General features: G+C 41.7%; 3 protein-coding genes across 6 annotated transcripts; 2 read left to right on the top strand and 1 right to left on the bottom strand.

Annotated features, from left to right (window-relative positions):
- Nucleotides 1–1,117: 1,117 nt before the first annotated feature.
- Nucleotides 1,118–9,703, top strand: LOC311488259 (transcription factor Dp-1-like). 4 transcript variants are annotated; one of them, XM_084544857.1, is made up of 12 exons: nt 1,118–1,204; nt 3,193–3,276; nt 3,474–3,540; nt 3,757–3,878; nt 4,793–4,914; nt 5,050–5,215; nt 5,311–5,457; nt 5,555–5,623; nt 5,838–5,989; nt 7,547–7,713; nt 8,316–8,394; nt 8,495–9,703. In XM_084544857.1, exons 2-12 carry the CDS (start codon nt 3,265–3,267, stop codon nt 8,631–8,633), a joined length of 1,242 nt encoding a protein of 413 aa, XP_084400983.1. In that variant the 5' UTR covers nt 1,118–1,204; nt 3,193–3,264; the 3' UTR covers nt 8,634–9,703. The 4 variants fall into 4 exon arrangements, with proteins under 4 accessions (XP_084400983.1, XP_084400984.1, XP_084400985.1 ...); XM_084544858.1 differs by lacking the exon at nt 1,118–1,204 and adding an exon at nt 2,149–2,376; XM_084544859.1 differs by lacking the exon at nt 1,118–1,204 and adding an exon at nt 2,401–2,640.
- A 1,806-nt stretch (nt 9,704–11,509) lies between these two features.
- LOC311487665 (rhodopsin kinase GRK1-like) lies at nt 11,510–14,858 on the top strand (the record flags this gene model as incomplete). Its single annotated transcript, XM_084544019.1, has 7 exons — nt 11,510–12,205; nt 12,869–12,996; nt 13,592–13,749; nt 13,826–13,909; nt 13,984–14,108; nt 14,179–14,380; nt 14,471–14,858. The coding sequence occupies 7 exons, from the start codon at nt 11,510–11,512 to the stop codon at nt 14,758–14,760; spliced, it is 1,683 nt and encodes a 560-aa protein (XP_084400145.1). The 3' UTR covers nt 14,761–14,858.
- Nucleotides 14,859–15,355: 497 nt separating this feature from the next.
- mettl21cb (methyltransferase 21C, AARS1 lysine b) lies at nt 15,356–17,647 on the bottom strand. Its single transcript, XM_084545659.1, has 4 exons — nt 17,587–17,647; nt 17,296–17,459; nt 17,089–17,206; nt 15,356–16,119 (listed from the first exon to the last, which is right to left on the bottom strand). Exons 1-4 carry the CDS (start codon nt 17,630–17,632, stop codon nt 15,722–15,724), a joined length of 726 nt encoding a protein of 241 aa, XP_084401785.1. The 5' UTR covers nt 17,633–17,647; the 3' UTR covers nt 15,356–15,721.
- Between the last annotated feature and the right edge of the window lie 5,903 nt (nt 17,648–23,550).

Raw genomic sequence — 23,550 nt, 5'->3', positions numbered from 1 at the left:
CACTCTGGAAAGAATGCCATTCAGGTGTACAGATTCTTATATTCATTTGCGAATACATGATTTGTTCTCTGTCTGTGTTGAGTGAAAAGTTGGTGCAAAAATTTCTACAAAAAAACCTACTAAGTATATTTCAGTTAAAACTGTAGTATGTAAACTTCACCTAAAGTTACTGAAATCCTAGTGTCCTCATGGCTAAATGAGACAAAAGATCACTTGCCTGCTACAATACACTAGTGCACCCAATGAACTAGCAACTGAGTCTGGACTTACTCCATTGTCTTGACATGTGGTACGTAAACTCCTCAATCAGAAAGACTCTGCAGCCTGTTAAGTCCGCACAGAGCATCACCGGCGGCAACTTTTTTTTTAGCACCCGAGGACATCCTATACCAGCAGATGCAGGAGAGGAGCTACCAGACTCTTCCCACCCTGTTCATGAACTGTTCACCCTCCTCCACAAAGGACGAAGGCTGCGTTGCAACAGGTCAAGAACAAACAGATTTCCCTTCCAGAAGCTGTTAGACTCAGGTGCAATAACTCCTAATGTGCATGTGTAGCCACTTTTATGTACTATACTTGAATATTGTTTACATTTTATTGTTATTTGTTAAGATTTATTATATATATTCTCATGTTTCTTAGACCTATTTCTTTATTGTGCTGTGTCTAGATCCTAGTACTTAGTTTTCATGGACCTCATGTTTTGGAATGACAATAAAACAGTTAATTGAATTGACTGCATTGCTGGATAAGAGTGCTTTTTCTTGCTAGATCCCAAAAAACTGAGTGGGTGGGCATTCAGTGCATCATTTTTGTTTGATTCACGTGACTTCAAATGTGTCTGAAGCACTGAAATTCTTCTTGCAACCAAAACCAACCCGCGGGGTAGATTTGTTTTGAAGTGAGAAACAGCGCGGGGCACGACAAAGCGGTAGCCTCTGTACAACTCCTGTGCAGCAGATGGCAGTAAATGCATCCTTGACGCGGCTTGGTGGGCCAATCCAACCAATCCCGAGAGATGCAGGTTTGTGGGCATGAACTACTTTGACCGCTTTGCTTTCGTCTCCCGCATGCCGTCCAATCAGACGCCGCGAAAGCGAGACACCGCCAAGATCAGATTGTTAGACTCACTGCTGTAGCACCGCTAGCGGAGAGTTGATAGAAACAGGCTAGCTAACGATTTGCTAACTTGTGAAGTGCGCCGGTAAGCAGCATTTACTGACTTGTGGCTCTCTACCCAGCAGCCGTACATGAAGTCTCTTAATATGCGTTTCACCCGTTTTTTTTTATGTTTTGAGTGACTTAAATATACATAATATGCACAAAGCTAAGTGAGGAGAAGTTGAGGCTTATTATTGCAATGTTGTCGGTGACAGCTGTGGGCTAGCTTGTCCGTTAGCCTACTAGCTAGCGTAACGCCAGTGGGCTAACAAAGCGCCGGAGGTCCTAGTTCACTAACCGTAATCGCGAGTTAGCTCGTTGCTAATATAACCAGTTGCCACTGCTAACCAGCTAAGCAGTGGTCGTCACTGTACTCTCACGCATCAACATTAATGTATCTTGTGCTAACAGAGCTAGCTCAACGGTCGCCGATAACTATGACCCAGTTGGGTTACATTAACGCACTCAGTTTGGAAGTGGTTCGTTTTATTTATTTATTTATTTATTTATTTTTAAACAGACGGCCGTGTCCTAGAAAGTCATAAAACAGACGTTTAAAGGTTTAACAAATTACGACCGTGACATTGTTCGCCTCTTAGTTGATACGAAATTTTTAAAATTAAAACAAGAAATTTAACATACGACTGCAAAGAGTTAAAGTCTTCCGAACAATAATGTTATTATGATTATTATTGCTACTGAGGACGTAGTAAGTATCTCACAACAATATGCCTTTCGATTGGCAATAATGCACATTTAACTAACGAGCAAAATAATGTAATTACCAGTGAAGGGTATACAAGAAGTTGCGGCGGATTATTTTTCGGTATGAAAAAATTCGTAACTTTCACAATCTGAATGAAAACCTACCTTGTTACTATTTCATTGCTAACTTTGTGTATTTACTTTTTCAGTGGTTTGCCTTCAATTGAAAACAATCCCTCTGTTACCTCCTAGCATACTCGACCAACAGGCAAATCCAGCCATTACTTGGTGTATAACGCCAAAAACAGGAACCTGAGGGGGAAAACTAGCACAAGAGTTAAATAGTCGTTTGCAATAAATTAATTTATGATCGGAATTAACTGTAAAATAGCTGAAAAGTACCTCGACATCGCTTAATTTGTTTCCTGTTTATTGGGGATTTAGACCTCCTCTTCCTCCATTCTCAAATGCCAACAACAACAGCCGTCGAAGAGACAGGAGAGTGCACTCGTAAGTGCACAGAAACCCAACATTAACTTCATTCGCCGTGCGAGATGCACACACGGGTTTTGAAACGTTGACTCGTGCTAAAGTGTAGCTTAAATCTGCAGCACGGAGCCAACAATCGCTCATTTTTTTACGCGAATCGCCTCAAAACGTGCACAAGCTAACTAGCAAGCTAACGCCAGCAAGCTGGGTCTAACGCTAGCTGTTAGCAGAACAGTTAGCTAGCTGCATTCAACAAAAGATTGTGAAATACTATCGACTTATGAGGCGAGTACTGTTGCCGCCGCACGCAACCGTACAGTTTGTAACCATTTGGTGGTGGTGCTGTGGTCATATTAAGAGTTTTATGCTGTTGAGGTAAAGTTAGCATGTTTGCGTGACCTGTAGCAGAAGTTCGACGGTGCCTCTCCTCCGGACGTGCTCGGTACCTGAAGTAGGCCTTGTGCACACTTAGCGTAGTAAAAGTTGTGACTATCCAGGGGTGGTTGAGTATTGTTTTCTGCCTTCACGGTGTATTCAGAAATGCCGCTCAAAGGCCCACACAGCTGAGAATGGTATAAAAGGTACTTATTTCCGCCAATTTTGTCCTGGAGAAACAATACTGAAGCTAACGTTAGTGATGGAGTTAGCCTTCTACAGTGTGGCTGTAGCATGCAGTCCAGGATGGGCCTTGCCTCAGAAATAAGTTTAAATTTAATTCCCAAAACGGAGTTAAATATACCAAAGCTAGGGAAATATTATAGGATAATGGGATGTTTGAGTGAAACTGGACACTTATCGCTCATTAGCTTAATAGTTTGTCTTCTTTCTGTTCTGCAGGGTTCTGAACAGTGACTGAAAGAGGAAAATCTTTTTAACCTGAAGCTCAACTCTTTTCGGTCCTTTGGGATCATGGCTAAAGATGTAAGTATCCCCAGTCATGCCGAAGATTTTGTAATTTATTTGACATCTTACAGGCACTGTTGATAATGATAGGTCATATGTTTCTATACCTAACTTAACTCCGTCTGCATTTCATCTTCTCTTCAGTCATCTGGACCCATGTGACATCTTAACATTTGTGTTTTTTTTGCGTTGTATTAAATTGCTGTCCTTCACAGGTTGGTCTACTTGAAACGAATGGAGAGCTGAAGGTTTTTATCGATCAGAATCTAAGCCCTAGCAAAGGTATTACTTACTAGTAGTTGCCATTCTACAGAAATTGTACACATAGGGTGCAATATTTTCTTAAATATACATATATATATATACACAGTGTAGTTGCCGGTCTCACAAAGGACATTTCTCTTCAGGAGTAGGCCCTTGTGTTGTGGGCAGACAATAGGGGGCAGTGGAGTTTCAAGCAAGAGCTCTGCTCATTACTGTTCTCATTTCTTTGATTAGGTGTCCTATCCTTGGTTACTGTCCAGCCTACAGCTGCTCCTGTGGCAAAACAGCTACTACCCAAAACCCTCGGGCCATCCAACGTGAACATTACTGCACACATGCAACATGTGCCACACATGGTGAGTGGAGTGTATGGTGTTACAATGTCAGTCTTATTTGCTTTCTCAGCCAGTTTTATACGAAGATTTATATCCTCTCAATATGCTATATAAGATTGCGGTTCCTTCATTTTGAGTCACCTGCAGATGCGTTTGTTTCTGGTTTTGCTTTCTGTTTTCCTCTACTCTGTCTTACTGTTGTGTAAGCCCCTCGATTATCATTGTGAGGTGACCGGGCAGAGGGTAGGTGGAGGCAGTTGATCCTAAGCTTATCAACTCTACAGTCAGCAGGATTACACCCATCATCCCATTATATACAAGGAATGTATACATAACGGAAATCAGCTTAGATATCACCTTAGTGAAGGAATAGATCACCTAGCTTCTAGATGCTTCATATTACTATTAGGGATCCAAATATTAAGCAGTTTCTTTAATTATCACTGGCTCTGTTCATGACCATTCATTTATTAACCGATAAATATGTCGAAAATACTATATAGGTAATTTAATAATAAATACTATTAATAAAAAGGAAGATTCTGCCATCAGTCAAATGAAGTAATTGTTATTCAACTGTGTTGCTTCTGTTTCACCTGTTAGGGTTCAAAAATGGACAAACTAATTTAAAACTCTTAATAAGTCCGGCTCATATTGAGGCTCTATGCATCGTTCTGCAACTTGTCCATGTATCAGCAGAGTTCAGCAGCAGATGCATTTCCTGAGGCTGCAGAAGCGGCCCCCATTTTCAGTTTCCATTTAATGTTATCTAATTCCTGCTGTTAATCATAATTTATTTTTAGTATGCAACTTTGGAATAAGTATTAAACTCGTATATCATTACTTAGGAACATTTAATTTTGTGTTGACACCCTCATGAGATTACTTCCTGTGCTGAATATTTTCTTTCCCTTTTCCTGTGCTCTCCTTTGTAGGTGATTGGAACGCCCCAGAGGCCCACAGTTTCAAATACAATTTTGGTAAACAGTCCACACACACCCAGTTCCCAATTCCTCACCCAGAGTCAACCTGCTGATGCCTCTCCTTGGTCGTCAGGGTAAGTCTTCATGAGCAGGAAAACCAGTATTGAGATCTGATTGCATTTTCTATAAAGAAAGAACACACACACAAGGTTCTCACACATTGATTGGCTTGAAAGTTTAATAATATGGGGGATATGTTTTGTCCGCAGAAAGCGTGGTAAAAAAGGGGAAAAGAATGGTAAAGGCTTGAGGCATTTCTCGATGAAAGTGTGTGAGAAGGTGCAGAAGAAGGGAGTAACTACCTACAATGAAGTTGCAGATGAACTGGTTGCAGAGTTCAGCTCTTCAGACAACCACATGTCACCAAATGACTCAGTAAGTGCTGCAGCTGCGCGATACAGATATTTGAAACTGGGACATGTATACGTTCATCTATCTAATATTTTGAATCATGTTTTTTTTCATTTCAGCACGTGTATGACCAGAAGAACATTAGGCGGCGTGTCTATGATGCACTGAACGTGCTCATGGCCATGAACATTATCTCTAAAGAGAAAAAAGAAATCAAATGGATTGGCCTGCCCACCAACTCAGCACAGGAGTGCCAAAACCTAGAGGTAGAAATACACAGTGAAGACTATTCTCACATTTCTATGCGTTGTCTTGCGTGTCTCGGATTCTACTTATAACTCTTTTCCTTTATTTCAACTGTAGGTGGAGAGACAAAGGCGGCTGGAGAGGATTAAGCAGAAACAATCACAGCTGCAGGAGCTCATATTGCAGGTGGGAATGAGTTGAGAGCTTGTACTTGTGTCTTTATCTCCATGTGTCTGATGCAGGGAAAGTGCCACGGCTTGAACATTTTTAAATGTTTGTTGCTGAAGAGTGTAGCAGAAATGTTTTTTTTTTTTAAAAAGTTAACAATGCTGTCAACCTAAATTGAATTCTCTGTGTAGCTGTTTTAGTGTTTCAATTCTATTTTAATCTCAATTTACAGCAAATAGCTTTCAAGAACCTGGTTCAGCGGAACAGACAGACGGAGCAGCAAGCAAACAGACCTCCTCCTCCTAACTCCATCATCCACCTTCCTTTCATTATTGTCAACACCAGCAAGAAAACTGTCATCGACTGCAGCATCTCCAATGACAAGTATGTAATTATCAGTACTGTCAGTTTACCTTTAAAATGTGAAATTTAAAAAGGCAGCCCATTAAGTAATAATTGTGACAGCTCCTCACACATTTAGGCTGTTTTATCCGGGCAGGCAATGAAAGTGTTGCATTACATTGTACTTGTGATCCACGAATATGCCTGGTTCCTCATCTCCGCACAGATAGCTAAGCACATTAGTTTCTAATGGTGAAGTCATGTGACATGATTGAACGTAATGTCCACTCTGACATTACAGTAAAATCTATCAAAGTCAGCCAAAAGTCATCTGGACGTCCTTTTGCCAATGTGTGCCAGGATGAGCCTGATAACGATAGAGACGCGCTTTTCTGAGAAGATGACTCAACATTTCAGAACGTAGTATTTGGAACGACCACTGGCACCTAGACTTAACACAGCACATTAACTAAGGTTCTCAAAAAATGAGAGAAACTATACACTTGTATGCAATATACTGTAGACCAGTTAGCGAGAGCATATCTTAACTGTCATAGTGTAATCTGTAACCAACACTTGCAATATACTCCTTGTGGTTGAATATTATTTTGAAAGGGAAAAGTAAAGGAAGCATGCTCAGTAGGCTAACCCAGATACTCGGGCTCCAGTAGTTTCTTCCTGTCCATCTGAATGCAGCTCACATCCTCTCAAACGGTTTGAATTTAAACTTGTACTTTACGCTTCTTCATTGTATTCATAAAACCTCAACCTCGAATTACACATAACCTGGAAGTTTTAAATTGGTCTACAAAAAAAAAACTGATAAAAATTGGGCTAAACATTGCGCAGAAACTTCAACGTTGCATTTGTAGTACCAGGTCTGTTTGGCTCGCAGTTCAACTCAAACAACCTCAGACTCCACATTGTGAATCCTATGTTTTGGAGTAATACGTAGGACTTGACATGTTTGTGTCCCCTAGCAACACTACTCTAGATGTAACAAACTTCCCGCTGCTGGGTTGAGCAGGGTTTTTTTTTGTTTTGTTTTGTTTTGTCCAGTCAGCACCTCTGAATAGCAGAACTAATGAGACCAGAGGCAGCCATCGCTAAATAATAAAATAAAGAAGTCCACTTTTATTAGTTGTTGTTGTTGTTGTTTGGTCATAACCTTCCTGTTGATGAAATAAATGTTGCGATGGCTGACAAAGATAATGCTGTGAACTACTTCACGCAGTTGTGGTTGACACATTTTGAGGCTGTGGAGTTGGTCAGCACTTTGTGGGCTCGCCAGAAGTCCCATGTCATTGCCTGTCTGACTGCTGGGAAAGCAGAACAGAAAACTTTAAGCTAAAATGCGAGGACCTCTTATCCAAACGACATGAAAGACGACACCGACTTCTTGGGTTCCTAGTAAACACACCTGCCAAGAGTCAAGTAGATCAGATAAATGAACAAAGAAATCATCTGAATCCTTGTTTCCAATTGAGATTTGATGCCTCATGAACTTTACTTTCGTTGTCTTTCAGTCACTTCTTCTTAGCATTTGTGGTTTTGTTAAGAATGAGACGTATAACCTTTTCCTGTTTGTCTCCTCTGCAGGTTCGAATATTTGTTCAATTTCGACAGCATGTTTGAGATCCACGACGACATCGAGGTGCTGAAACGCATGGGCATGGCCTGTGGTTTGGAGGTGGGAAAGTGTTCTCCGGAGGATCTAAAGGTCGCACGTAGCCTGGTGCCCAAAGCTCTGGAGCCTTACGTTATAGGTAAGGGCCACTACGTCAGGTGTAGCACACACCTTTGCAAACCAAATGCTGCTTTTGTTGTCATTTAAAGACGTGCAAGTGAAAAGCTTTTATTTGGTTTGGATTCCGACGTCTCGGCGTGTCACCAAGTTAGGCAGCACTATGTCGGTGCTCTTTGTCTGTGCAACCACTTTAATCTGCATGTCACAGTAGGCACAGGTGTACAGCAGTTCATGAAAAATGAAATATATATGAGCAATCAGCGCTTTGACCTTAAACACTTCAGAACAAATCCTGTCTCTCGGGTCATTTGCTTTGGTAATTTTAACCTTTTATTACCAAGGGGGCGCTGGCAGGAAGTGATGCTGTTGTGAGCAGGTCAGGGAATTTAAGTCTTTGTCTGCAGTTGAAGTAGACTTTAAATGTCTGAAGATTCTCAGTCGTCCAGGTCATGGTAATCTAAAACAAGGTTAAAACAAAGGGGATGAAGAGTGAAACGGCTTCAAATAAACCAGCATGTGTTGGCTTCCAGTCAGTCTACACTGTAGCTATCATGTGACTGCCGAAGAGAGTGATGAGCTCAGGAATAATTGTGTACGTATTTATTGTTTTTCTCTGTCCAGAAATGGCAAAAGGTCCCATCAGTAACGTCTACATCACTGGAGGATCCTCGGCTAATGGAGCCCGTTACCCAGCAAGCAGGTGAGACATAAAATAACTTACAAATGTGACTGAAAGCCGTCTACGCATTTGTGTTTTCCGTCTTCAGCTCATTAACGATTCACCTTTCCCTCCTCTGCAGTGACGGTTGCACTGATGGCACCATGGCCTCCAGCTCAAACGACTCTCACTACAGCGGGTCCCGGGTGGAGACCCCAGTGTCTTACATGGGCGACGAGGACGACGAGGACGAGTACGACGAGAACGACGACGAAGACTAAGCTACCTACGCCCTCGCCACTCCAACAAGCACAGTCCTTCAAAACCACCCTCACCGTGGGAATTTAGTCCACTTTTGTGTGTGCTTCTCCAACCTTAACCCCTGTTCCCCCCCCCCCATGCCTGTATTTCTGTCTGGCTTTCTCAGGGGTGTAGTTGAATATCGAAAGAACAGAGGTGTTTGTGGCACCCATCTTTTTTCTGCTTCTGAATCACATGCACCTGCACCACAGCTCAGTGGGAGGTGTCGTCCAAGGGAACTGTAGTCTTTGGCCCTGCCACCTGAAGTCTTTGTATCTCTAATATACTTTTCAATAAGCCATCCCACTAAAAACTTACTGCTGTTGGAGAATGTATAATGTACTTGTTTGAATAGGTTTTTTTTTCTTATTATTATTTCGCAACATATGGCAGACGTGATGATGATGATGATCAAAATGTTCCGAGGTGGCCAAAGTGTCTTCTTTAACATGCTGTGTTAGTGCAACACCATGGATTGGCCGAAACTGTTGCCATGGCATCCCAGGATGGGGCTCCATCAAGATGTGTTGATACTTCTTTGTTTTGTGTTCTGGGCAATTATTTGAAATAGTTTCTTAAACCCCATATTGTGTTGGGCCGGCTTCCTTCTGTTCTGTAGGCAGCTGCTTTCCTGATCTCATTTTTGCTAGTTTTGTTTTCTCTCTCTGGAGTTGAGGAATTCTCCATCACCGCCCTGTTAACGCCTTGGTAGTGTTTACAAAATAATGGCAGCAGCAAGGTAAAAAAAACAAAAAAAACAACAACTTTTCATAACCCAGGCTCCTGATAGGTAAATAAGCTTTGTTTGTTAATTACGTATATGAATCCTACAACGATTGTAGCTTATAGTATCCTTTTAGAGGCCAGTGGTAAAGATAGACCTTCAAAAAAAAAATTATTGATGTAACGAAATGTGTGGTTGTATAGGTCTTTATGTACTCCCTTCAAAGATCTCCCTTTTAAAACTGAGCAACACATGTACTGACTCTTCCAAATACCTTTTTCTGTAATCTAATATAAGTTTGCAAATTAAATATAGATTGTTTTAATACATTTGTATCTACAATTCATGTATATCAGTTTGTTGCAGTGGGGGGGGGGAAATGTGCTTCAAGTCTGAATCGTTTAATTTATAAATCGAGGATCACACCTCAAAATATCAAACGTTCCTAAAAGATGTCACAACAATCAGTCTTTTGAAAGAACTGATGAAGAATTGTTTTTTTTATTTCTGATTTTAGAATAAGTGATGGATGCAGTGTGGCAACATCTCAGGAAGACGAACTGATCAGATCTTTGCTTTTCAAATATCAGAATCATATTATCGTACAATTTGGCACAAACATCTTCTAGGCGTCCACCGTCTTCTCTACCAGTACTTTGATGTCAAACACAGGGTGCCTCCTGTACCGGTGGTGTTGCTTTTGCTGAAAAAATACCTTTCATTAAATTCCTTCAAAGCCTTCACAACATACGAGTCTGAGCAGGCATAGATGTAAACTGCGACTTGACTGGTTGGTGGAGACTACAGCTGCGATGTGGTAATACTGACATGATCTAGAGTGGTTTTTGTTTTGTTGCCAAATGTTTTTTGTGTTTCTTGATGAGGAGGACTGATCAAATGGAGCCCGTGCTGCAACCGCAGGAAACAAGGGACATTTTTTAGTGTCTGAAGTTTAATAAACCGGTTCTTACGGCTGCTTTTTCCCTTCTGCCACATTTTTAAAGTTCGTTTCAGGGGAGTTCCACCCGTATTTACACAGAAAGATGTCTTTGCAGGTACTTCTGCATGTGTGTGTGTGGAAAAAGTGATGTAAAGTCATTGGTGATTGTAAAAGGGGGAAATACCTAAACTGATGGTCTATGGTCTACAATTTTGGAAAATAACATCCGGTGGTTGCTTGGAAGGAACTGAGCTCGGCACACTTCTGTAGACGATGCATCACTGCTTGAGGCTACGTTAGCTGCTGCTTGCATATAGAAATAAATCTGACATCTGGCCAAGTTGCATCGTAGTTCTGTTTTAAACATAAAAACCAAGTCTCTGCGGGCGGTACTGGTTGCCTAGTTCAGCAAGTGTTTCCATGCTGATTTGAGGCTAACAAAGAACAAGAGCATGGAAAGTAAAAGGTTTTGCAGCAAAGGAAGATACACATTTGCTTCAGTTGAAACTGAGAAATGAATTATACCCAGAAAGACTGGAAACTGGAGATTTATTTGTTGATTTGATCTCCTTGGAGTGACAGTTTGCAGTTAGCAGACCTTCCAGTGTGTTTAATATAGAATAGAAACCATCCTTCAACATTTTCTAATTAAATTTTATTCTGTAAACATGAGTCGACCAGCCAGCAGATCACAAACCTTGTTGCTCATTCAACCTGCATCTTTAATAAGCAGCAACAGATTGCTAACCGTGTATATATGAACTGCTAATAGTGAAATGTCCGTTGACTGACTGGTGACACTTCTGCATATGCCGCTCGTGTTGTTCTGTTCCAGCGTGTGCTCGCACACTTTGTCTGGGGCATTGGGGTGTTAATGGATTATCGAAAGGTGTTGACTCAGGTGTGTGTGTGTTCCTGTGTGTGTGTGTGTGTGTGTGTGTGTGTGAATGAGGGTGGTACAGTGCTCAAAGTGTGCTGGGATCTAATTCAGACACCAGTCTCGAGTTCTCACTTCTCTCCTGTGCTCCCTCCGTCACTCCTCTGTGATCTGGCTCCTGTTTTCTCACTTTTGCTTCATCATTTTTGTTTTGTTTCTCTTCCCTCCCCTGCACACTTAGCTAGCCCCGTTCATCCTCTGGCTCCGTTCTCTTTTTGCAATGTCTTGCCCTTGCGACGCCTAACCTACCGTCGACATGGATATCGGAGGACTGACCACCGTGGTAGCAAATTCTGCTTACATCAATGCCCGCGGAAGCATTGATGGCTCTAGTCAGGCAGCTCGGGATAAGAAGTACCATTCTCGCCTCAAACTGCCCCACATCACGGTGTGCGAGGGCCTGAGGGACACCCTAGATTTGGGCTTCGACAAAGTCTGCGTAGAACAACCCATTGGCAAGCGCCTCTTTAGGGAATTCTTGGATGCAAATAAAGAGTATCACGGGGCTTGCCGTTTGTGGAAAGACATCGAGGACTATGACCTGGCGGAGGACTCTGACAGGGCGAAGAAAGCCTCAAAGATTGTTCAGCGGTACATGGACCCCACTGCCAAAAACTACTGCCCGTACCTGTCTGAAGAGATCATAGCGAAGGTGAAGGAAGGCCTGGAGGCTGTAGGGGATGATCTGTTTGCCGCGGCGCTGGCCACAACGTTGGACTTTCTACGAGAGGCCCCCTACACTTTCTTCCTGGAGAGCATGTACCTGAAGAGGTTCCTCCAGTGGAAATGGTTGGAGATGCAGCCCATGGATGACGACTGGTTCCTGGACTTCCGTGTGCTGGGGAAAGGTGGGTTTGGGGAGGTTTCCGCCTGTCAGATGAAAGCCACTGGAAAACTGTATGCCTGTAAGAAGCTCAACAAAAAGAGGCTGAAGAAGAGGAAAGGCTACGAGGTGAGAGAATGAGTGTCGATGACGATAAGATGCTACTTATTCACTAAGCCAGAGGTCTTTTGCGTCAACTGGCTGCAGTAGTGGAGGAATTACTGTTTAAAGGTAGCAGTACAACAGTGCAATTAATGAGTAATCCATACTTCATTTATTAAAACACAGCACTGGGCTCTGATTAGGTTAAAATGAAACTGGATTTGGAATCTCACTACTTAACAAAAGCTTCAGCTTACATGATGCACTTTCTTTGCACCATCATTTAAAAAGTATATGTGGTGATTTGAACATTAAAAGCATTCTGCTGTCTTTACGTTTGAGCCAGTGTGGCTTGCACTGAGCAGGCTGGAGTGGTACTAATCATCTTTGTCCCTGCCTCTGTCTCGTTTGGCTTTAGTCTGCAGTATTAAACACAGAGACAGGGGATAGAGTGATTACTGGGAGCTTTATTGAAAAGCTCTTCTGAAGGGAACTCCTTGGCACAGTTATATCTTGCCCTTGACTTGTCTGAGGTCATTCTTTGAAATGAACTTCAAATTTCTTTTTTTTTTTCGAAATCGCAACAGCACCGCACGCTTTCCTTCAAACCGAAGGCAGAGACTTGGCTTTCTCCTCTTTTTCAAGTGTCCCTCATGCATTATTCCTCAACGTTATCGTTTTCTCCTGCAGGGGGCGATGGTGGAGAAGCGCATCCTGGAGAAGGTTCACAGTCGCTTCATTGTGTCTCTGGCGTACGCCTTCCAGACAAAGGAAGAGCTTTGTCTGGTCATGACCATCATGAACGGAGGAGACCTCAAGTAACTTCCCAATCTAAAGCACCAACATGAACATTTAGCTCATTGGGGAAACACTTGTTGCATAAAAGCGCCCCTTATTTCTACTTTGTAGCTTCGGTCACATCCTATATAATTGTTCTTCTAAGTTTCTCCATTGCAACTTAAGGTGCACAATCAACCTGGCTGCCTGGATTTAATCTATTTAATCTATCTATTACAATTTATCCCTAACTGCAAGGTCATTGCAATTATCTGTAATACTTAAGCACATTTGGTTGCTGCATGCAGACACTGTTGCAGGGATATGAGTGGTAGAATAGGCTTAGTGAAGGTGTCAGAACTCATTTTGAGCATGGTGAGCATTGTGCAGGATTATTTGCACTGAAGTAAGAGGTATTGATTTGTTTTGATTTCTTGAAACTCAAATCTAAGTACTCCCAGACTGTAGTTGGCAAAATGAGAGCATAATGGCAGCTAACAACAGTATTGTACTATACATAACTCACTAAAACTACCAAATATTGGCAAGCTATAATACTGCAAATTAGTGCAGGTCACTTATCTTTTCATATACGACGGAGCCAAAGCTAATTTTTCTTTTTGCCGTTCCTTGAAGGTACCACATCTATCTGGTGGATGAGAACAACCCGGGCTTCTCTGAGCCTCGAGCCTGTTTTTACATCGCTCAGATCATCCAGGGCTTGGAGCACCTCCACCAGAAAAGAATCATCTACAGAGATCTCAAACCGGAGAACGTGCTGCTTGATAACGATGGTAAAACGCAGGTTTATTTGCATTTATGAATGTGTAAATAATGGGTCATTAATCTGTCTTTATGTCATCAAAACAGGAAATGTGCGCATATCTGACTTGGGTCTCGCTGTGGAGCTAAAAGAAGGCAAAACACTGACTAAAGGCTACGCCGGGACACCAGGTGAGTGTCTCTGCAGAGCGATCGCTTTCGCATTTAAGGCAGTAGTTTCACAGTTTTCACTTTGTTTCTTTCAGGCTACATGGCGCCAGAGATGCTTAAAGGAGAAAAGTACGACACCTCAGTGGACTACTTCACCTTGGGGGTGACTTTGTTTGAGTTCATGGCTGCTAAGAATCCGTTCAGGAACAGGGGGGAGAAGGTGAGCCTTCAAACTGTATGAACAGACTGTGTGTAATGAGGATGAGAGGTTCACTGTGGTCTGCTCTCAGGTCGAACGGGAAGAGATGAAAGAGCGTATGCTGAACCGGGTGGTGACCTATCAGGACAATTTCAGCGAGCATGCAAAGTCGCTGTGTGACGGGCTGCTGGCCAAAGAGGTCAGTCAGAGAATGGGTTTCAAGAACGAATGCTGCGATGAAATCAGAGCGCATCCTTTTTTTAATGACATCAACTGGAGGAAACTGAACGCAGGTACTGCTACCATCAATCCCAGGAAACAGTTTGAATACACCAAACATTTGAAGGTGATTTTATTTTAATACACATGTCTCACTTCTTCAGGTATCCTACCTCCTCCTTTCGTCCCTGACCCTAAAGTGGTGTACGCTAAAAGTCTGGATGACGTCGGGGCTTTCTCCTCCGTGAAGGGTGTGACCTTGGAGGATCCCGATAAAACCTTTTTCGACGAGTTTTCCTCAGGGAACATCCCCATCCCTTGGCAAGAGGAGATGATCGACATGGGCATTTACGGCGAGCTCAACGTTTGGGGCCCTGAAGGCAGCCTCCCCAACGACCTCCGCAGAGAGTCCATACTGGAGCAGCCAAAGTCCTCGACGTGCTGCTTATCGTAGAGTCACCGAAACACTCGCAGAGTCGCTGAAAATACGCGTGAAGACTCTTATTTCTTTGAAACATGCGGCATGAAGACTGTCTGACCGCAGATTAAAAGAGTTTGAGACTTTAAACTGTGGACACGGGAAACAGCAAGAACAGAAAGGAGGTGGATTTTTTTTAAATCTAGCATAGTCTTAGATTTTAAAAAATGTATACATACTTAAAATTATTTTTTCTGTGGTTGCTTTAGTCTCTCCTCCAGAGTCTCCCCAACAATCTGCTCACTCACTCCGTGTCCGTGTGTGGGCGTGGCAAAACGTTTTAGCGCTTTTAGAGTTAAAATGTACTTTTAAAAATCCCACTTTTCATCGGGGGTTTAGTGATGTCTTCGGTGCTAAGTGACAGTCCCATGTTGAACATGTAAAAGTTTTCTTTTTTCTCTACTACCTATATGTTCCTATAGAGTAAGTGTTTTTATTTTATTTTTTCTTAGTTTTTAATATATAAAGCTGTTATTTTACCAAAAGCTAAGACACCAGAAATGCAAAGTTTCCTGCTTTTGGAAAAATATTTTCTTAAGGGTTTATCGGTTTATTTGATTTCATGGTTATCAATTGTCACTTTCTATGAATAGCCTTTGATGAATGTGTACGTAGTGTAGATGTTATGGGATTAATGTGGCTAGAGGAGAAATGCTTAAAGCAAATCAATTTATTTTCAAAAACATATTGTTGAGCAAAATTGAACAAAGTCAGAATCATCAGATGTGTTTGAAAAAAAGCACCGGCAAATAAAAAAGCTTATTCAAAATGGAAACTCGAGTCAGGAACTTAATTTCTGCCCAACAGTGGCTGCAGCACCATCCAGGAATGTCATGTAAACTCAGATTAAAACCCCACACTGTTCTCTACTTTCAACAAAAAAATGAAACACAAAACCTGAACATCCCAGGCAACTCTTTGTCTCAAAACTCTGTTCTCACTCCTTCGCCGTGGCCTTGTATATCCTAACGTCCTGCTGCGGCAGCTCGGTGAGCAGCGTGGCGTTAAAGCTGCTCTTGAAGCTCTCCGTGAACCCCAGGTCCGACTGGAAGCGCATCTTGTTGGCCCACAGCAGCGTCGTTCGACTTCCCGGTCGGCAAAAGTGACGCATAGTTTTGAGCAGTTCCTCGAGGCGGTCGTGGTGGTAAACCACGTCGGCTGCGAGCACGTAGTCGTAGTGGTAGGACGGGAAGGGGAAGTCTCGTTCAAGGTCCTGACCCCAGGAGAGTTCAGTCACCTGAGGGGTGTAGCGCGAGTGGCCCTTGGTGTTCCGGAGGAGGTTGAAGGTCAGATTAGACATGATGTCTGGAAGGTCAGTCGCCGTCACCCAAGCACCTGGTGAAGAGTAGACGGGAAAACTACATTTTTCTTCATCGGTGAGTCACAGACGACAGGGGAGTGGACAACATGGCACAGTAGCTGGATGCTAAAACACAAAATATGTATCCATCCACCGATTAAAATAGTACCATGTACTCTATAACACTACTCAGTCCAGTTTGAGTGATGTTGATGCTAAAAACTACTGACTTCTGCTAAACTACTTGTTACATCTTAGGTGAGAGCGAAGTCAGTCAGAAACAAAGGATCAACTTTTTATGCTTTGTTTCGTCTTTTCATTCAAAATGCAATATTAAATACACAACTTTTTAAATATTTAAAAAGAGATGATATCATATTGATGAAATTTTCAGTCATATCTGGAGAAGTGGATCTTTTATAGGCTACTTTTATCATACCACCACCACCAGTCACTTGGACCTTGATCTCCTCACAGAATAGTTTAAGCCGTACAAAAGACCTTCAGGTCAGCGTTTAAATTCAGGAATCGGTAATGATTATGTTCAAGTGTTTAAGAATGAGCGCCTTTTACTAAAGGATTTTTGAATGTCTCCATTCACAGAGATAGACAGATGAAGAAAATAAATAAAAATAAAGACGGGGTTTCTGCAACATTTTTTCCCCCTTTGTTCTTCAAGATATATATACAGCTACTGGCCTGTGTGCAATTCAAAAAATCTGGTGTGGGTGGATAGCCATGGTCCCCTAACAGTGAATCCCAGTGTTTTAGTTGCACCATGATATTTTTTTATTTTTATTTTTTTAAATAAAATGCACATTTATGCACCAATATAATGGACCCTCTGTTGATTTTCTGTTAACTCTACTAAGTATGCCCCAAGTAAGAAATACAAATTTGATATTTTGATTATTTGATTTATAGCTTTCTGTTATTTTCCAGCATTTTCATACAAAGGCATTAACACATGGGACATGTTGAATAAAATCCATACATGTACATACCAAGCAGGCTGGCCACTATGGACACCAGCCCAGTCCCAGCTCCAATCTCAAGCACGGCTTTGTCCATGAGACTCACTTGTTGCTGGTTGTTCTCCAAGAACTGGCACAAAGCTATCGCCTATATGGAAAAACAGAATCCTCATTATCAGCATTTACAAAAAAAAAAACAACCCTAACTTCACTGAATGTGCGGATGCTTCTGCATACCCCAGGCCAGATCAGAGCACCGTACGCATCCAGGGACTCGTGGATGCTGATTTCGTGACCGACGAAATAAAAAGACTCGTTTCCTAGTGCGTAGTAAACACTCGGCTCCCAGTTGTTCCTCCTGTCCAGAGCCTCTGCTGCCATCACTCTTTGGTCTGATAGTGCTGGACAGGACGGTGTGACATGAAGACCCGGGATTACAAAAAAAGTATTTGTATTGATCAGGATTACAAATCTCAAAGGAAAAATGAGAAAACTACTAGTACTAGAAAACAACAAATACAGAGTTACCCTCATCGGTGGTTCCCTTCTCCTTCTGTAGTTTCCCATCCTGCATATTGCCTTCTTCCTCCTTTCTCTTTGCAGGATGCATGTCTTGGACCGTCTGACTGGGGACGATCTCTTGATGAGTACTAAATATCGTTATGACATGAGAACCATTTTAAACGGGGGCTCCAGCAGTCCAGTGGTGCACTTCCAAAAAAACAGATATTGTCCATGAGTTTTCTGTTTAAACTCTTCCTGGGTACTATTAATGTTGTAACAAACAATCACTCTCCTGATATATCCGGTATATTCAGTTATTGCATCCTCTCAAACCTTTGCATTGTCCCACGTTCTCTTCCCAGGATTTCTGTTTTATTTTTAGTGCCGGCTTCTTAAATGATTTGTGTGTCAGTGGCTTCTTCTAATCTGAGTAAAACCTGCAAAGGATTCAGCCTGGACCAGATTTAGTCCACTAGTCTCTCCGTGGCTGTCACTGGACTCCAGTCCGAGGCTCAGAAACACAGCTGGTTAAAGCTCGAGGTCAACACCAACTACACGCAGGGATACAGGGGGACACGTCAGGTTATTCTTTACCTCAGATGAACGACACATTCAGATGGGTTTCAGCGCAAATATAAAACTTTGATGCCCGTTGAAAGTACTTACTGGTGTTTTAAGCATGTAAGAGGTTATTCTCTTCATTCACTGAAGCAGCTTTTAAACACGGAGCGTCCAGAAAGTGTGACACATACCTGCAGGAAGCGGTGTCCTCCTGTAGTTTGTGTTGTCCCGTGTGCACTTCTCCCTGTTGTGTTGTTGTGTTTATAGAAGCAGCATCCTCTGTGACACACCCCTGAGAGAAGAGAGGGGTCTCTGGCAGCCAAAGCTGAGAGACGGACGTAGAGAAAGAGACGCAGGATCCTGACCCCTCCCAGCACTTTAACCTCAACTCCTGTTCTATATTCTGTGCATGACAACTCCCCCCCCCCCCCCCAAAAAAAAAACAACAACCTGTGACGCTTTGTAAAATGAAAACAAAAAGAGGTGACAGATCTGGGCTGCAGGCCGGCTAGTTTAGCACCAAGACTTTTTTATTTTTCTACAGAGCCACGCTGTTGTAATACACACTGAATATAGCTGGGCATTATCTTGCTGAAACAAGCAAAGGCCTTCCCTGAAATATTCATCCTCTGCGTGGCAGCATATGTGGCTCCAAGAAGAAGCATTTTTCACTCTGCATTAGTGGTTTCTTCAAAGATGTGCAAGTTCCACATGCCACGTGCACTAACGCACCCTCACACCATGATCTGTGGAGCTGATAACGAGTCAAATGGTTCCTCTATTCTTTAGATCTGAAGACACAGCCCCCTGCGTTTTCAAAATGAATCGCAAACTTTCACTAGTCTGAACACAGTTTCTCACATCATCTGTGGCAGTTTCCCATCTTAAATTAGTTCTTTTTATACCTTTAGTAATGTTACTGACATGTTGCAGTAGTGGGTGATTTTTAGCATTACCACCTGTTTTTGAAATGTCTTGCAGGCACTGTGCATTCACTTTTCAAAGAACTATTCAACAGATGAGTAGTTTCAGCGTTTGATAGGCGGTGCCCGTACTATTTTAAACTACCTATAAGGTATAAAGGATCTGCAGATTTTGGCGGTTTGTTTTTATTTACATTTTATATCACCCTCCAGACACCTGGCTTTAAGGAGCGTCTCAGTCTGATGCACAGCAACATGCAAACATCTGAGGACAAAACATTTGCACATCTACATTTACCCCAAGAGGGTTTGGTGCAGATGTGTGTTTTTTTTTTTGTTTTTTTTTGTCTAACATTCAAAATGCATGTGAAATGGACGTGTGCCACCTGGCTTCAAGACAAACAAATGCAATCAGCTGGAGAGTATAGAAAGTGTTTACCCAGGCCTGACCTGGAAGCTTGAACACTTCCATCTTTAATACCTTCATTAAGCATTTATCCTTCCTCCCCTTCATCCCCTTCACATGGTCCACGTCTTATCCTACATGCCTTTCTTTCTCTCTCTCTCTCCTCCGCTCGTGCCTCTCGCCTGTCTGAAGACTCTTTCTTTAAGATCTGATGAGGCCTCTTGGATGAGTGGTGAACTCAAACCAGTCCAACTGCTTTTGTTTTAGCTTTGTTTTAGATATCGTTGCTAATTATATAGTTTTGAATGACTAGTTAACCATACAGTTCAAAAGATGTTGCTTCATTTTACATCATTATGTTTCCTACAGAAAGAGAACAGTACAAGCCACACTCATAAATACATTCATGGATAACTATGAGTTGATGCTCATAAAATAGTTTTATTTTATCTTACTCCTTGCAGTTTTTCTTCCAGTTAGGGTTAGGGTTACATCCATTTTCTTTCAAAATTACCCATTAGACATTCAGACAGTTTAGAACCATTTTAGGAACGTTTCATGCAGGTTTAAGATGATTTTCAGTTTGTGAAATAAGTGGAGACCATTGATTAGCAAACATACTAATGTGGTCCTTTGATTACACTCTCTCCCTGCTGAGCTGGTGGTTTATATTCTAGGAAAATGTCTGACATCTGAGAAATGTCATTAGAAGTCTGAAACAGGACAGTTAATTCTGTCATTTGTTCATACAACTCCGTCACATACGCACCGACACGAAGAACACATGAATGGAAGATGCCGATTACCGCTGGTATGCATCCTCACTATAAAAGGCTGCGGTGCAAACGGTGTTTAGGGATTGTTTTTGTGCCACCAGCAGAGACCAAAAGTTGAAAAGGTACCATGGCTACAGGGGTATTCAGCGCACCAAATGTTTGTAAGCCCGGGCTGTAGGGCTTTAGGTGGGAGGATTCACAGCCTCGCTGCTTGAACACACAGAGGAGCCAGCAAACAGCTGGTTGTGCAGCACGAAGTTATAAAATGACTTGAACTGACAGATGGTAAGCAGCAACAGTGAGTCACTCTCATCTAAACAGCAACACCAATAATCAGTCAAGGTATTAGGGGATTTCCATCACAACAGAGCAGCGGGAGTCCAGGAATCCACCCCGCTTGATTTCATTTATCAATCACTATCGAGGAAACTTATTCTGTACGCCTGCCTCGAGAATGTACCAAGTCCAAAAATAGGATTTTGCTCTGTTGCTATTAGCCACACAATGTATAGGAGATATATCTCCAGCAATAAAATAGAGATACATATTTAACTGTGATCTCTTAATTCCAGTAAAGGTTGTTTTTCTTGGAGGGGGCGACAATAGACAGTCTGCAAGGCTCGCTCGCAAACTAAAACAGCTCATGCAAGAGTGCATCAGGTGAATATTGGTAATAATGGCTATAAATGCATATGGCACTGGTGGACGTTTGTGCAGTCGGCAGAGAAAACAGAGGGATAAAGAGCTGCCAGTTACCACCTTAGGGTTGATAATCCTCACCTCTGTGTCCAAAGGTCAGGATAAGGTTGTGTAGGCCAGTGGAAAATGAGTCACAGTCACACACAGCAACATGTGAGTCCCAGCAGGCTTACGATATCCCCGTGTGCAGTGTTAGTGTGTGGACGCATCACTTAATAGGCGCTAAGCTCTTATCATTTTAAAGGGTAAGCAGGTATTCAGTGGGCGCAGATGCTACTACTACGACAGTAATTAAGCAACCGGCGATGCTGATATGAACTTGACATCTTGAAATCTGTGGTTCTGGACACCAGAACGGATCTCTGGCTCGGGTGGAGCAACTGTTGCCTGATCCCTGCAAAATAAGCCTGAATGCCTGCACTCCATGGGTTGAGTGAGTTGAGGATGCCATATATAGATGCAGGACGGGCTGGAGCTTTACCTACACCCCACAGAGTGGTGGTGGTGATATCACTGTTTCCTGGTGAACACTTCATCTAAACCTCGACATGGCCCCATGCTGTGTTGTAGTTTGAACTGAGGGAGAATATGCTGCACAGTCAGTTGTCAGTTTATTCTGTACACCTATTCAGACCAAATACAAGAGTCCCGCGATTAAACCAGCGTTCGTGAAAGTTTTAAAGCTGCATTCTTGTTGAAACATGATGGTTTAACTCGATAAACAATTAGGAATGTAGTACAGTTTTGTACATCCAAGAGCCAAAAAGAGACAGGCGACGCCAAGATGGTGACCGTCCGTACGACCCACACTGAGCTTCAAAACAGCTCTTCAAAAATCCAATCACAGAGGGTTCGTCCATCGTTCAATAGTCTATGGTATATTTTAATCTACTTAATCTACTCATCACCTACGGTAATTACGTTTTCAGATGAGTTTTTGTGGTTTTGAATTAATTCAAATTGTATGAATTTAAAATAACATTTACCAATTACCACAATTTTTGGCACATTTACTGACACATCTACTCTTATTGTATTTTCTTTTGATACTTCTTGTAAGTACGATGTGTATTATCTGTCCTGAGAGTGGAAAATATAATTTGAGTATGTTATATGTAATATGAATCATCAGTTAAAAACTATATATGTACTTGAGCACATGTAATAGCATATACTATATATAAATGGGCATTTTAAAATACCTTTCAAAATTGCTTAAATTACATATCTTTAACACATTATCAGTACATTGTTCGTATGTCAAAAATCACATATTCATTAATGCACATGGAAATAAGTTTAACGTACGAAAGAATGAAATAGAAAATTCTCTTTATTTTCAGAACATGAGATTGTTATCACAAAAAAGAAAACCATGAAAACTGTACATAGTGTTTTGTTAATTGTGTTTTCATGATACTGTATAAACACAACCACACAGCATATCAACTGTCATTGCATTCAAATGTTTCTGAATCCTGATTGGAGGACGGGAGAATGCGACATCACTGTTCTCAAACTAAGCTCCTCCCACTTCCAACAAAATCAACAGAAACCTCTCAAGTGAAACGACCAAAACTCTTCTGATTTTTGGTAGAAGACGTATGTAAGCAGGCAACCGCTACTCATTACAGGATCGTGTGCTGTCACTTTATTTGCCTTAAAATGATTTAAAGCAAGTAAAAAGAAAAAAAGAACAAACAAGGAGGCGGACTGGAAGGGAAAAGCAGTCCCTGTGCATTCACTAATGAGGGTAGGAGCAGATGAAAGCCTGGGGTTCCCAGCATGTGAAGTCATTAAACTTTCCATTTCCTGAAAGACAGACAAACAGTAGGTCAGACATCCAGCAGCACAGCGTTCAATAATTAAAAAATCAGTATGCATACAGCTCAGCATGACCGCCTATTCATCCGTGAATACACTGAGCATGCTTCTTTTTCTTTTTTTTTTACAGTGACACAACCGCTTAATCTTCATATAGGAGTTATCATTAAAGAAACATAAGCTCCGCTACTGCCTCTGAAGACAATAATTGGCAAAAAAATTTGTTTCGAAGAACTTACAGCTGCTGAAGACACTTTACATAACGTTGGGCTCAGTGTGTGATTAAGTGACTGATCGTAGCTTCTCAGACAAGTATATCTTAACCAGGCATATGACTTAGTCTGAAGGGTAGGTCAGGGTCAGGGTTAGCATTGTTCTCATCATGATGTTCTTAAAGTGTGTTAAAGACACACAGAATACTTTATTTTTCTATCAAACTACAGACAAGACATTCTTAGGAATAATCCAAATAATCCAAATAATGATTTTTTTTTTTTTTGTCCACTAATCATTTCAAGGGAAAAATATATTTATGTCTAAATGGTTATCTAGAAGTGTTTAAAAAAAATAGAAGACTCTAAATTTATTGGATATATTAAGGGCAAGTCAATGATAAGAAGATGAATTGATTTTACTAAATTGTTGTTGATGTTTTACAGTGTAGATGCAACCCAATTTTGGTTCTGACATGATTCTTCTGAATCTGTACTTATATATATGGAACACTTCTATAATATTGTACAATGTTCTCTCATACCAAAAGAAAGAACCTCCAAACAGTCCTCCAGATTTGATGTGT

Source organism: Chelon labrosus (genome assembly GCF_963514085.1).
Source record: "Chelon labrosus genome assembly, chromosome: 5".
NCBI lineage: Eukaryota > Metazoa > Chordata > Actinopteri > Mugiliformes > Mugilidae > Chelon > Chelon labrosus.
The sequence above is the reverse complement of the archived record's forward strand: the minus strand, read 5'-3'. Positions and strand labels throughout refer to the sequence as shown.